General features: G+C 45.8%; 1 protein-coding gene across 2 annotated transcripts in view; it reads left to right on the top strand.

Moving 5' to 3' along the window:
- Positions 1-2,584: 2,584 nt before the first annotated feature.
- Positions 2,585-15,002, top strand: part of TXNDC15 (thioredoxin domain containing 15) — a 15,594-nt gene continuing 3,176 nt past the window's right edge. Inside the window, exons 1-4 of one of the 2 annotated variants that reach the window (XM_019642138.1) lie at positions 2,585-2,818; positions 10,174-10,658; positions 12,051-12,214; positions 14,146-14,276. In XM_019642138.1, coding sequence (XP_019497683.1) covers positions 2,752-2,818; positions 10,174-10,658; positions 12,051-12,214; positions 14,146-14,276 — 847 coding nt within the window. In that variant the 5' untranslated portion in view covers positions 2,585-2,751. The remainder of the gene's footprint in view (positions 2,819-10,173; positions 10,659-12,050; positions 12,215-14,145; positions 14,277-15,002) is intronic. The other variant, XM_019642139.1, reaches the window with a different exon arrangement.

Here is a 15,002-nt window from a genome sequence, read left to right as displayed (position 1 = left end):
TCTGTTCCCCTTCCCCCAATTCCCCAGTGCTGTTCCCATCCCCCAATTCCCCAATAAAAATCTTAAAAAAAAAAATCACCCAAAACTTCAGTGACTTAAAACTATAATTTTTAAATTTCTGTTTCTGTGGGTCAGGAATTTGGGAAGAGCTCAAGCTGGGCATTTTTGGCTGTGGTCTCTCAGGCAGCAGTCCAATGGTGGCTGAAGCTGAAACGGGCTGGGGTCATCTGGTGATGGTGGGCATCTCTCTTCATGTAGTGTCAAGGCTTCTCTGTGCACACTAGTTTGAATTTCCTCCGAGCATCACAGACAGGATAGCCCAACTACTTACTTTGTGACTCAGGGCTCCAGTGCAAATTTTCCAGCAAAAGATGATAAGGCCGTGTAGCCTCAGAAGTCATACAGATCACTTCATACACTGCTACCTTCTGTTGGTTATATGTGAATCACAGGCCCGTCTAGGGAAGGGGAATTAGATTCTACCTATTGATGGGGCAGTGGCAAAATTACTTATAGAACAGCATGTGGGATGCAGCATATTGTGGAAATCTTTGGAAAATACACTGCCACAGTGATCCAAATGAAATGTTGATGAGAGGGAGGCCAGAGAAAGACAAGAGAGGTTGTCATGACTCATCAGATTAACATAATCTAAGTAAACCTGTCAGGAGGGACACACTAAACACCAGGACTGTAGATGTGTTAACTGTGTAACAATTCCAGTTATTATCAGACTCTTGTATAAACAATCCCTGGCCTTATGGTGTTGGTACAGAGTTCATTTCAGCCAAAGGAAGAAGAGGATGCCAGCTCCCCACCCCCTAAATGAAAATAAAATCAGTTTCAGGACAAACCTGAAAACAATTTTCTCACCGAAAATAAGTGCATGTGCCACCTGGTGGTGAGACAGTCAAATGTGCATTCTATCCTGTTAACTGCATTTATTGAATCGTCATTAGAATATATATAGTATTTATCAAAAGGCACCAATTCTAACATGGATAAGTGTATCTCTCCAAACAGCCACAGTACAAACACAGGGAGGGAAATGACATAATAAAAAGGAAGGAATAGCAACCACAGGGCATCCACATTGGAGTGTCCAGATGAGTGAAATCAGTCTCCTTTTCATGAATACTAAATCCCCTTGTCCTCTGTCATATTGGCTTTTTATGCACCTTCAAGTCGGTGTGGAGGGTTTGGGGAAAGAATAAGTTAAGGAAGGAAAGATTTGCTATTACAGTTGGGGGGTAAGGGAGGGAGGTAGCCAAATGATGACTGTAGTGATCCAGAAGTGTATACACTCACCTAATTTGTTCATTGTCCCAGTTCTTCTGGACTTGCTTGATAATTTATTATAGCAAAATCATGACAGCCTATTTAGAATATAGGAATCATCCATATGGTCAGATTGACAATTCCTCTTTCTGGGGGGCACAAGGGGTCTGTGGTGGTCTGCTAGAATCATATCCAAATAGTAATGGCTACCACTTTGAAGTGCTTACTGTCCATCAGGCATTATGCTCATCACTTTACAGCTCGTTTAATCCACATAACTATGATATGTAAAATCCATCCCCATTTTACAAATGAAGGAACTGCATTTTAAGAAGTTACATAACCTGACCCACCATATACTATTTTAAATGGTGGAGCCAGGATTCACCACATGGCCAAAAAACCCTCTTAATGGCGCTATATTTACCAGTGGCTTGATGTAAAGATCTTTGAAATCTATTTCTATTTTTTTCCACCTCTTAAAATAAGTTTGAAAGCTGCACTCTCCACATTGATATAGCATTAGTGGCTGCTCAAAACTTGCTTTATTCTTTATGAGGCCCTCTCCTGTAACTGCTCTCAAAGAGGTTCATCCTTTTCATTCCCTCTGAGGTTCTTCTCTTAGATACCAACCGCCGGGCCTTTGCTCTTGAATGCTGAGCCCATTTCCACAGCTGCACACCTCCCCTTCTCCCTATCCACCCTTTCTTCATTGTAAGCCCTCTCTTAGCTTTATACTCCAGGGGACTTCGCCTCCTTCAGGACCCAGCCTTGGGGAATAGTTTAGGGAGGCGAGAGTGCCCTGTTATTCCAATCAACCCACCACCCAACCAACACCGCCTGCCCTCCATCTCCTGCCCTGAGCAGGGTTAGGACTGCCAGATGTAGCAAGTCAAGTTACAGGGCACTCGAATTTGAATTTCGATATGTCTCTTACAGTAAAAACCTATTCGCTGTTTCTGTGAAATTCCAATTTAACTGGAATCCTGTATTTCATCTAGCAACCCTAGGTAGGCTAGCATGGGAAAGGGAGGAGCTTTGAAAATTTGCATCACGATGGGCCACTGGAAGGAGCGCCTTTGGGCCTTTCTGACCTCGGAACGAAGCGCAGGCCCGGCACCGTGTGCTGCCAGCACCCAGGCCCCGACTTGCGCGTGAAGGAGGGCTACGGGTCTCGGCTGGGACCCCGCCCAAGACTTGGGGTTCAGGGAAATTCGGAATGATCTGAAATATCGCGTTTGATTCCTAAAGAGCCCCGAAACCACAGCGGAGGCCACAGGCCAGAGACAGTCCGCCCGGCTCCAAGATGGCGTCCGCGGCGGCTGCCAGCTGCCAAGATGGCGGCGTGGGGGCGGCGCCCGCGCCCGGGGCTGTCCTCTCCCGGTATTCCTCCGGCTGGAAGCGCGATTCGCGTTGCCGTGCACCGGTTGCCTTTTGGCCCAGGTGGTGGTCCCGGCCGCTTCCCGCCCCGCCATGTGGCTCCTCGGCTGGTGGCAGGTACTGCTGTGGATGCTGGGGCCTCCCGCCCGCGGCCTGGAGGGTGAGTGGGGGCACGGCCCTGGCTGGGGGCGGCGGGCGGCGGTGCGCGAAATGACGGGGCGACGTGAAGATCCTCCCGGGCAACGCTATTACCTGCGTGAAGGCCCGCGACGCGCGAGCTTCTGGCTGGCACCTCTCCCCCGCGTTGTCCCGACCTCTTTCCCCTGGTGGTCCCCACTCTGGTCCGCGATGGGGGGGCGGGAGCCCCGACTATGGCCCGCCACTTTCAGGCCCCCTCACCAGGCGACTTGTCAGATGGGAGTGACCGTGTATTAGCCCTCACTGCGGCATTTTGTTGCTGTGGTGAACACTTTGTTATTAATGATAATAATCATAGCGAATAGCCGACATTTATGCTGCCCTTATTAGGTGCCAGGAACTGTGGGTAGCGCTTTCCATCCTTATCTCATTTAGTCCTCCCACCGATCCTGTGAGGTAGGTTCCATGAGTATCTCCCTTTTACAGATGAAGATGCTGAGCTCAGAGAGGCCAAGTAACCTGCCTGAGTTCGCCCTTCTGGCAAATGGCAGAGCCTGACTCTATGACTGCAAAGCCCACGCTTTACTTTGCACCCTTTCTTAAGAGGGCCACTCTTGCTCAGATGCCTGTATCTAGGACAGATGAGAAAAGCATAGGGGACCCCCAGGGTAACCCGCTGCTGGCCAGGGCTGGCAGGCTCTCAGAGCCCCCTCAGGTGCGGAAGGCAGCCACCCTGGAGGCAAGGCTGGGTCCAGGAGTGGAGGAGGCCTTATTCTCATTGCTCCTTCACCCCACATCTAGTCCTGTTAAAGTCACATCACACCTTTTGGTCTCGCTTGTCATTCAGAACAGGAATAGGCAGGACTTTCCTCTCCTTGGGTGCCCTGGAAGGAAGGCAGGTCTGCTGAGCAGGGAGACGGCTGAGGAATAGAAACACTATTACCATTAATGAAAGCACTATGTGCCAACCGCTGTGCTTAGTGCTTTACGAGCATCATCTCATTTAATCTTTAAATGCTTATGAAGTAGATGTCGTCATCGTCACCATTTTTATAGATGAGTAAACCGAGACTCAGCATCAAAAAGTCTTTTTGCCAATGTCAAAGAGCCAGAAGTTGAGGAGTTGTGATTCAAGCTCATGTCTGCCGGCTTTCACAGTCAAACCTCTGTACTCCACTTTGGTCACTACACTTAACAACCAGCTGCAGAGAGGGGGACAGCATGTACTGGATAGCTTCTGTTTGTCTCCCAGATTACACTCACGCCTTCCCCACCCTGCTCTGCCCTGAGTGGCTGCCTTGTATGAAGCAACAGCTCCTTCCTTCTGGTTTCCCGTGGGTTGGAATGAGGGGAGAGTGAGGTCAGCTCCCTCCCTCAGGGGTCATCACAGGTTGGCTGTGTCCCTCCACTGAAAGTGACAGCTATTAGGAGGCTGTCCTCTCTGCTTCAAGGTTCTGTGACTGTCTCTGCCTCTGGCCTCTTAAGGTCTGTGAGTGTTCTTTGGCTGGCCCTCTGCTGTTACTGGCCCTGGAATGCCTTACCTTTGCTTTTGTTTTCTCTACACCCAGCCCACATGTTGGTGGTCCCTTTATTAAGCTCTCCTCGAATTGCCCAAGTTGAATGTGCCCTGTGTCCCTGCTGATTCAGGAGATGGACTTGCTGCAGTCAGTGTGAGTCTACACGGCAGTCAGTCACACTCATGCAGACCTGAGGATAACACCAGCCACAGGGTGGGTCACTGGTCATCATGGCCAGGCCATGAATGGGCTGAAGACAGAGGAACCTTCACCAGCTGGTTCCTTTTCAGGGTGGCTGAAAATCCAAGGCTTTTTTTTTGCGGAGGACACCACCGGCAGGTTAGCAACTGGAGGTGGCAGTGCCGTACAGGTGTCAAGGAACAGGAACCAACTCCTGGTTTCAACACCCCCACGCCCATCTTCACTAGCCAGTCAACTAGCAGATTCTTACTGAGCACCCATCATATGCCACACATAGTGCTGGGCACTGATGGTACAGTGGAGAACCCGGCAGAGAAACATGCCGGCCCGCTTGCCTGAGGGGGAGAGCAGGCATTAAATGACTACAAATAATTAAGTAAATTACAATAGTGAAAAATGCTTCAAGGAGAGTTCCTGGGTATTACTGGATGCTGTAAGGGGAGGCCCCTCTGGTCTGAGGGTCAGAGAAGGTGAAGTTCACCTTACAGAGGTGAAGATGAGGGTGAGATCTGAAGGATGAGTCAGATTAGGCAGAAGAAGAGGGGGTGGAGGGAGGAGAAACAGACCTCAGGACAGATCTGAGGTGAGTAGGGGAGAGCATGAGTGATTAGGGACCAGAAATGTCTGGTGGCACCAGTAGAGAGTGTAGGCAGAGGCCATATCACGAGAGGCCTGGTATCCGTGCAACAGAATGCAGACTTACTCATAGGGCTAGGGGAGGCCACTGAACGGGTGTTAGCAGGAGTGACATCAGATTTGCCTGTAACTTTTAGTTTTACTTGGGTTGCTGTGAGGAGCAGGGCCGAGGCGGGTGGGGGCGGGGGGGAATAGAGGCCCAACCAGGGAGATCAGTTAGGTGGCCACAACAATTGTCCAGGTCAGAGATGGCTGTGGCCTGGGCTGAGGGTTGTGAGTGGGGCTACGAGAAGTGGATGGATCCAGAATGCATTTAGCAGAGGAATGAATAGAACTTAGTTGTGGTGCCCACCCATCTCTTTAAATTATAAACGTCAGTCATATCATTATCATCATCATCGTCATTGTCATCACCGTCACTGCAGCCGTTTATGGAATGCTGCTATGTGCCAGGGACCATATACATCTTTTTCTCATTTAATCTGCACAGTAGCCCTGTGCATTCCTTCATTTCGTTGGTATTTTCTCCACTTGTTAGATGAGCACACTGAGTATTTCCAATGGAAAGTATGGGTTGCTGCCCCTCCAGATCCTCGCTGATTTTGGTCCTCCTGCATTTGGCTCCCCTGCCACAGAAACCATTGTGAAAAAACTTGCGGCAGGTAGAGAGCCTTCTGAGAAAAGCTGGAATGGTGTGAAGGAGCTGACTTAGGCTCCGTGGCAGAGTTGGCATGGTGCTCCCACCCTTGTTCTCCAAACGTCTTCCTTGTTGCCAATAATGCAATAATTTTCACTTTATGCATGGCTCAAGCAATAATCAGTTTGTTTAGGTTAAGAAGCAATCTCTTTTAAAAGATGCATTACTGTGGGAGGGTTCAATGGCTCTCATGTGGTAGGTCATTTCTATCTTGGTGTGGGATAATTGAAAGTTTTGTTTCTTCCCAATACCTAAATGAAAACAATGGTACCTGAGGCCATACAAATTTTTGTGTTCCTAACTGTACTGTCTAGTTAAATATCTTCACAGGAGGGAAAAAATATACGCCTGAACTTAAAATACCAACCCCCTGCATCACTCGGACTCCCTTTTGATTTTTTTATGGGGGACATCCATCCATTGTTGCATGAGGGTGATCAGAGAGAAGCAGATTCTAATTTGTGCCCTGGTTTTTTTTTCTCCTGACACTCTTGTAGGCTTTTAGCTTTCTCCATTTACTTATTGGCCCTAGAATGTTCATTAGGTTCAGAGAAAGTAGATCTTTGTGGAGCTGGGGCATTTGGGAGTAGGGTTGGTTCCCAAATCTGGCACCCTTTGTTCTTCTCCAGACTTCTGGCCTCTCTGACTTCATTCCCTGCTCTGTCTTGAGGATGACCCAGAAAACATATTTGTTTTTCTATACATGCTCATCAACCAAAGGCTGCAGAAAGACCTGCAATGCAATGTGATCCTACCCCCACCAAATTGGCAGAGCTCTCTGCCCAGACACTGAGCACATTCTCTAGGTCATAGTCATAGAAGTGCTTGACCCTCTTCTGTCAAGGACTCATCTTGCTGCCCACGCCCTGTACTCCGCCATATCTAACATATATTGTCACTTCTCTCTCCTTATCTGCTTTCCCATCTGCTTTACATATCCTTAAGTTTCTTCTATGTCTTAAAAGCCAAAACAGAAACCTCTCTTAATCCTTTGTCTCCCCATTGCAGGTACCCCATCTTTGTTGTCTTTTTTGTAGGTAGACTTTCAGAAGAATTGTATGTATTTACCCATGTAGTTAATCATTTCTGGTGTTCTTCATTCTTCTGTGTGGATCCATATTTTCATCTGGTATCATTTTTCTTCTGCCTGAGGAATTCTTGTCTTGTGGGCCCGCTGGTGATGATTTTTTTTTTTTTTTAAGATTTTATTGGGGAATTGGGGAAAGGGAACAGACAAGTTGCTGTCCTTTTGTTCTTCAGTCTAGTTGTGGAGGACGTTGCTTCACTGGCCCATGTTGGTATTGTGATCATTGTGCTCTTCCTGGCTGAGACAAATTGGTTGCTGGCCACTGGATGGCCGCTCAGGGAGGCTCACAGCAGCTCATGCCAGCTGCCAGCCGCTCATGCTGGCTGCCAGCACGCACGGTAGCTTACAGCAGGTCACTGCAGCCCCACTGCAGCCTATGCCATCACTGGCGACTCATACAGCCCAGCTCCAGGTTGAGCTGTTGTTCACCATCTTAGCTGTAGAGGGCGCAGCGTCACTGGCCTATGTGGGATCCGAACCAGAGGTCCTGCTGCTCAGAGCTTGCGCTCCCAAGCCAACTCTTATCCAACGAGCCACTCGGCTGGCCCTGTTGATGAATTCTTTCAGCTTTTGTATGTCTAAGAAAGTATTTACTTTGCCATTGTTTTTGCTGGGTAGAGAATTCTAGGTTTATAATTTTTTCCCTCTTTAAAGATGCTCTTCTTGCTTTCATTGTTTTCAATAAGAAATCTGCTATCATCCTTATCTTTGTTCCTCTGTACATAATGTGTTTTTCTCTCTCTGCTTTTAAGATTTTTCTCTTTATCACTGGTTTTGAGCAATTTGATTATGATGTGCAATGGTATAGTTTGTTGAGCTTGGGATTTGTTGAGCTTCTTGGATCTATGGATTAATAGTTTTTTTATCAAATTTGGAAAGTTTTCAGTTATTCCTTTAAATACTCCTGTCCCCCTTTCTTTTTACTCTTTTTTTTTTTTTTTTGGTTCAGCTCGGGCTGGACTCGAACCGCTGTTGCTCAGAGCTCAAACTCTTGAGCGAGCTCTTAACCAACTGAGCCACTCGGCCGGCCCCTTTTTACTCTCTTTTGGATACCATAATTGTCTGTACTTTAGGCCACTTGAAATTGTCCCACAGCTCACTAATGCTCTTAATTTTTTTGGATACTTTTTTCATTGTATTGTTTTGGATAGTTTCTATTGCTGTGCCTTCAAATTCACTACTCTTTTCTTCTGTAATGTTTAATCTGCCATTAATCCCATCCAGTGCAGTTTTCATTGCAGACATTGTGGTTTTCATTGCTAGAAGTACAATTTGGATGATCTATTTATCTATCTATCTATCTTATATTTCTATAGCTACTTTTGAACATGTTAATATGGTTATGATTACTGTTTTAATATCCTTTTCTAATAATTCTGACATTTGTGCAAATTCTGCTCAGTTTCAATTGCTTGATTATTCTTCTCACTATGGGTCATATTTTCCTGCTTCTTTGCATGCCTGGAGAGCTTTGATTGGATGCCAGACATGCATTTCACTTGGATGACTGCTGGATATTTTCGTATTCCTGTAGATATTCTTGAACTCTGTTCTGGGATATTCTGGGATACAGTTAAGTTCGACCACTGAAAGTAAAACTGCTGAAAACGATTTGATCCTTTTAAGGTTTGCTAGATGGGAACAGAGCTGTACTTACTCCATGGTTAATTTTGCTCCATTACTGGAGCAAGTCCTTTTTGTGTACTGTACCCAGTGCCACACAAAATATGAGGTTTTCCAGTCTAGCTGGTGGGAACAGGTACTATTTTTAGCTCTGTGTGAGTGGATACTCTTGGGTATCATTGCCTCTAATCCTTCTGGGTAGTTCTTTCCCTGGCTTTGGGTATTTTACTCACATTCTTGTGCTGAACAGTATACTGGATGGGGGCCCCTAGCAAATCTCTGGTGTCCTCGCTGTACAGCTCGCCCATCTCCTGTATTGTGTTCTGCAAACTTTAGCTTCCTTGGTCTTCCTGGACCCTCAGCTCCATCTTCTTAACTTGCTGAATCTGTTGGGCTCTGCCTGGGTTCCCCCTCCCTGAGCCACAGTGCGAACTCCCTCAGCTAGAGCAATTGTAGAGCTCTCCTCATTTGCTTGCTGTTTCTCAGGGGTCATTGTCCTTCACTGCCTGATTGATAGCCTCCTGAATCTGTTGTTTCACACATTTGGCTGTCTTTTGGTTTTGCTTTCAAGAGGGAGGGTAAATCTGGTCCTTGTTAGTCCATCTTAGCCAAAAGCAGAATTCCCAGAGGAAGTTTTTGAATTGCTGAATGAGCCTGCAGATCTCTATGGGCATATTCTTTGAGATCTTCTACGAATGTGCATAGCTTATGAAGCTCCCAGACCCTTCCCCAACTCTGAAGTTAGTTGATTGTTCATGCTCTGATGACATGCTGGTGGCTTGGCAGAGTTCATTACCCAGCTGTTGGCTCCCCAGCCACATGGTGAGCTTGTGTGAGTGTAGCTGGGCTCACTAGTTTCCCCTAGTCAGTGCCTGGCACAGAGTCTGGCAGCTGCTGTTGAGTTAATGAGAGCTGGAGGGCAGGAGTCTTTGTGACAGAGATGAGTGGAGATTGCTAAATGGACACAGGAGACTGCCTAGGACTCTTCCCTTATCTGAGCATTTTGCCTAAGCCCTATCTAGTGGATACAAAGTGGGAGGCGAGTCCTTTTCTCCCTGCTACTGCTCCTGCACTGTTGGGCACTCCTAGGCCTGGCTTTGCTGCTTGCTAGCTGTGTGCTATTGGGCATTATGCTGAACCTCTAAGTGCCTCAGCTTGGTCATCTATGAAGTGGGAGTGATAACCCTTGTCCTGTCCATCTCACAGAACTGTTATAATGTGTGCAAAGCTGCTTTGCCATAGTAGAATCTTCCATAAAGCCATCATTATCTTGGATATTCTCATCAAACAAGTGAAAATTTTAAAATGTTGGTATTATATTTTCTCAATTGGATGTCTGCACAGGAATGTTTTTGCTTATAATCTACATGGCAAGCAGTGGGCTTTGCTTGAAGCTATGTATTTATCCACTTATTTATTTGGCATTCATTAATTTAGTGTCTCCTTGTGACCCTCTTTATGACCTGGAGAATCATGGGTGACTCTGTGATTGCTTCATGGGAAGGATAATATCTTTCTCTGTAGAGGAAAATTTCATATTTGGGGAGAACTGTAATTCTTTGGGGTTCATTTATTTGGAAGTCAAATATGATTGTGAATATGCTGGCCTGTTTCAGTTGCAGAGGAGAGAGGTCACTTATGGTCAGGGGAGCAGCCTGCGCGCCCTCTCCACGTGGGGGCAGTGTACACGAGTGAAGAGCCTTCACATGGCCCGATGGGCCAGGACACGTCAGCAGAAGAGGCCGAGGCAGTGTTGGGGCTGGACACTGAAGGCGACCACATGGTGATGTTGTCTGTTATTCCCGGGGAAGCCGAGGACAAACTGAGCTCAGAGCCCAGCGGCGGCACCTGCGGGGCCGGAGGGGACGAGGACTCGCGGTGTGACCTCGGAGGGAGCCTCTTCTCTCTGGGCAGCGCTGGAGTGAACTTCCGGGATAGAGAAGAGGAGGATTACACGGAGCCGGAAGTGGCGGAATCTGACGCGGCCCCCACGGAGGACTCCAATCACACCGACAGTCAGAAATCCCCCAAGGTGAACTGCGAGGAGAGAAACGTCACGGGACTAGAAAATTTCACCCTGAAAATTTTAAATATGTCACAGGTAAGAAAAAATGAGTTTATGCTTTTCTCCTGTTCAGCACACTGATTTTATTGTTTAATAATCAACTTTCAAATGGAGGGTCTAATCTTGATCATCTTGTGAGATAGCGTACAGTGGCTGCATCAGTGAAAATGGACTTTGCTCTCTGTGATGTTTGTAGGGAAAGGGGGAGCTATAACTAGTGTCTATTATGCTTTTGGGGCAGCTTCTACCTCATCATCCGTGGGGTAATCTCACCACCAAGCCTCATGGTAAAAATCCCGGTGGACACATAGATGCTTGGCATCAAAATCGTACCAGAAGCCATGTAAAAATATCTGATTTACTCAAAGTGTATTAGCATTGTTTAGACTAGTAATGCCCTTGGGCAGTATGTTATATTGATGTAAAGTTTCTTTCCTCCAAAGAGTGTGTGAATCTAGTGTTTACTCTGAAGTGACAGCTGAGACAATTGTCCCAAACCCAGCCATGTTTTTCCAGCTAGCTGGACAAATGGTGACTCCAAAGAGACTACTGGGATAATGACTAATAGTTTCTGTAGGATTGTTAAGCCAGAGAACAAGATGAATGCAGACTTCATATGTAAGAGGAGAAATCCGAACTCTGAAAGCTGTGATTGCTTATTTTTATTTTTAAAAATTTTATTGGGGAACACTGTGTTTTCCCAGGACCCATCAGCTCCAAGTCAGTGGCCCATGTGGGGATCGAACCGGCAACCTTGTTGTTATGAACCTGCGCTCTAACCATTTGAGCTAATCGGCTGCCCCCTGTGATTGCTTATTTTAAATGAGGGCAGGTATGGTACGTCCTCAGTGCCTGGTAAACTCTGTGCCTCAGCTCTGTGGGACTTGTCTCACAAATATCGCAGACCTGATCAGGAGAGAGCAGTGTAAGCTGTCCGAGTTAGGGTGGTGGCAGGCATGGTGCACCCTTGACTTGAACTAACCTTTGGCCGAATACATTGATCTGACTGCTTAGTACAGACTTGGATCTACTGAGATGGTGGTGGGGGGCCTGAGATCAGCCTGCTTTAATAATGCCATTAGACTATGTGAGAGGCACAGTTCAAAGGTTGGGACCGTGGCCTGTACCCTGTGAGCACCTAGTATTTCAATGGATAAATTATGAAAAATATGAAAATTGCTTTATAGTAATATTCGGAACGCTGAGAGGAAAGTTTATAACTTGTCATTTGATAGTACTTTTCTGCTGATTGGTGGATTCATATGGTTCAGAATCCAAAAGGTTCTTAAGGGGATACACACAGTCTCCCTCCTACCCCTGCCCCTACCCCCTGTTCTGGAGGCAGCAGTGTTTCCTTTTCTTTGGGGGTATCCTCCCAGAAAAACGTACACTTGCTGCTGACTTTAACACTTATTTCTTTTACTACAGGACCTTATGGATTTCCTCAACCCCAATGGTAGTGACTGCACGCTAGTCCTGTTCTACACCCCGTGGTGCCGATTCTCTGCCAGTTTGGCCCCTCATTTTAATTCTCTGCCCCGGGCATTTCCAGCTCTTCACTTTTTGGCACTGGATGCATCTCAGCACAGCAGGTATCTTCCCTTTGTGGGGTTTTCATCTCATCCTTGGGAATGATGGCGGCAGTTATTTGGAGGTCCTAATTCGTTAAGTGAAAAGCAGAGGTGGGCATGAGCTTCGCAAAGGGCTTGAAAGAAGGGAAAGGTGGGTATGAGCGAGTGGTGGGGCGGGGCAAAAGCCTGAGGAGGCTGATGGCTCACTTTCTGGAGGCCCCTTAAGTAGAAAGAAGACTGTTCTCTGTGTGATGGAATTTAAAGGTGGCTCTGCCTGATGGCAGGGGATGGGCCAGAGAACTTTCTAGGGTCCTGGCAAAATTAGTGTCATGAATAGGATCTTCCTTTGTGACTTGCATCTGCAGTTTAGGTCCCCACCCCTGGCAGCCTAACTCTCGGCACCCGCCTTTCTGTATTTACTTAGGATTTCTTTCTTCTTCTACTTATTTTTCTTTCCTTCTTTTCCTCTTTCCTTCTTTCTTACATTTATTCTTGCATGAGTATTCCTTAGTAGACATTTAATAAGTTAACTTAATGCATGAATTTAGCCATTTAAAATGACGTTTACCTTTGTTTTATATTTCCTTTACACTGTTCAGTGGGCTTTTGTCTTTTTTAAATGTTCAATAAGGTAAATTACTGAGAACTTTGTTCAGATATTGCATGTTTCCGCTAAGTGCTATGACTGTACCTGGGTTATAAACTGTGCGCTCCCCTCCTCTTCTAAATCAGAGGCTCCTTAGCAGGTTACAGTAGGATGTGTGTGAATGAATTTTGAAAGTCTGCACAATGGTTAAGTTGGTGGTAAAAAATGAAGTTGAGTAAAAGTTTATTCATTTGTGCCCCACCGATTTTTAGTGTGGGAAAGGTAACAGCCAGTGTTTACCTGACTTTATGAAGTAAGAAACTGCCCAACAAATTAGTAATTCTCACAAGGGTTTCAAGGAAATATCCAAGTGGCCTGGCCCAAAGGAACAGACTGGTGGAAGGGACAGTCCAGGTCAATGTACAGCTTTGACCGGGCCCCGACTGCCCCCAAGCCGGCTCCCAGCACCTGCTCAGCACTCTTTGGTTTTGGGTCTGGTACTATCACCCCCACTCCCACCCGCCATTCCCACCAGGCTTTTATCATCTGCTTTGTTCCACGCCCCCTTCTCAGTGCCTGGTGTGGCCTTACTTTTGGAGAATAGGGGATACTTGTTCTTATTATATGGTGTGGGACATGTGTTTGCCTCATATGTAAATACTTAAATTACAGCATGTTTACAAAAGAAAACAAATCTTGATTATCCACTGTTACCATTTTTCTAATGGGGGAAACCGAGGCTTCGGCAGGTTAAGTAATCTGCCCAAAGGTCTCACAGCTGGTTCAGTGGCCGAACTGAGGCCTGAACCCAGAGTGATTTGACTTGGAGCTTCTACCGCTGCTCTTTGTTATTCCAAGGCGAAACAAAACCGCTCAGGGCGCAGTACTTCTGAATCATCCTGCCCTAATTGTGAACTTCCTGGTGTGTTTGTTAGGCCAGAGACTCCTTTGTGCCAGCTTACCAAATTGATTGCTTACCATAAGTTGAATCTTTTATGAGGGATGGAGATGTACATTCTAGAGTGTTTGACGTGTCTTCTGTCAAGTAAATTGACACAGTGTGCTTTGTCCATGAGTTAGAATTTTCTGGTCTGGTGTATTTTGGCAGTTAGGAACGTTAAGTAGTGGAATAATTGTGTCCTGGGTAGTTTCATGTTGTAATAAAAAGCAACTCAGCAGAACAGGAGTGCCCCAACTCTGACCCATAGGAGGGAGATCAGAAATAACAAGCCTACAGTTTGAACATCAGAAACCTCCGTAGGTCACACAAAACAGATCCTTTCTCGTTTTATTGCCACCCATTCTGATATGGTAATTGTGTGAGAAAGCCCACTATTAATTCAGGTTTTCTGACTTTCTCTTGTAGCCTTTCTACCAGGTTTGGCACCGTAGCTGTTCCTAATATCTTGTTATTTCAAGGAGCTAAACCAATGGCTAGATTTAATCATACAGACCGAACATTGGAAACACTGAAAATCTTCATTTTTAACCAGACAGGTATGTAGAAATAATACACTGTAGAAGAAGACTCTTCATTGCGAGGGGTATGTGCTTTCTGTGGGTTCTGATCTGTTATTATACTTAAATGAAGGATTCAAGATAGCTTTGAGATGTAAAACTTATTTTCTAATGAACTGTTATGAGCCTGTTAAATGTCTCCCAATCAGTAGCATCCATAACATGAATAGGTAATTTTAATATGATTAAAGATACTTTTTGTTTTTTAAAGATAGCTTTATTAAGATATAATTAACATACCATACACCTGTGGATACCTTTTTACATACATTTTTCATTTCAGTATATTATTTATACAAAAATATGCATCAGTCATATTTTCACAAAGTGAACACCTTGGGTAACCAGTACTCAGATCCAGAAAGAGAACATTACCAGCCCCCCTCCAGCACTAGGCTCCTGCCCTCCCCAAGGATGACCACCATCATGACTCCTAACACCATGGCAACTCAGCAGAACAGGAATGTCCCCAATCATGACCCATAGTGTTACCTGTTTTTGAACTTCATATTAATGGAGACAAAGTATGAATTGTTTGTGTCTGGCTTATTTCACTCACCATTGTTATCAGTGGGATTCATCAGCATTGTTGAGTATGGTTGTGTTTTGTCTTTTGTTGCTATATGGTATTCTACTTATTGATCCATTTGCAGATGATATTCTAATTCCCTATTTGCCAAACCAGATGGCCTTATTTTTTACTCT

The sequence above is a fragment of the Hipposideros armiger genome, unplaced genomic scaffold, assembly GCF_001890085.2.
Source record: "Hipposideros armiger isolate ML-2016 unplaced genomic scaffold, ASM189008v1 scaffold_66, whole genome shotgun sequence".
Lineage (NCBI taxonomy): Eukaryota > Metazoa > Chordata > Mammalia > Chiroptera > Hipposideridae > Hipposideros > Hipposideros armiger.
Note: the sequence above shows the minus strand (reverse complement) of the source record. Positions and strands in the feature narration are given on the sequence as shown.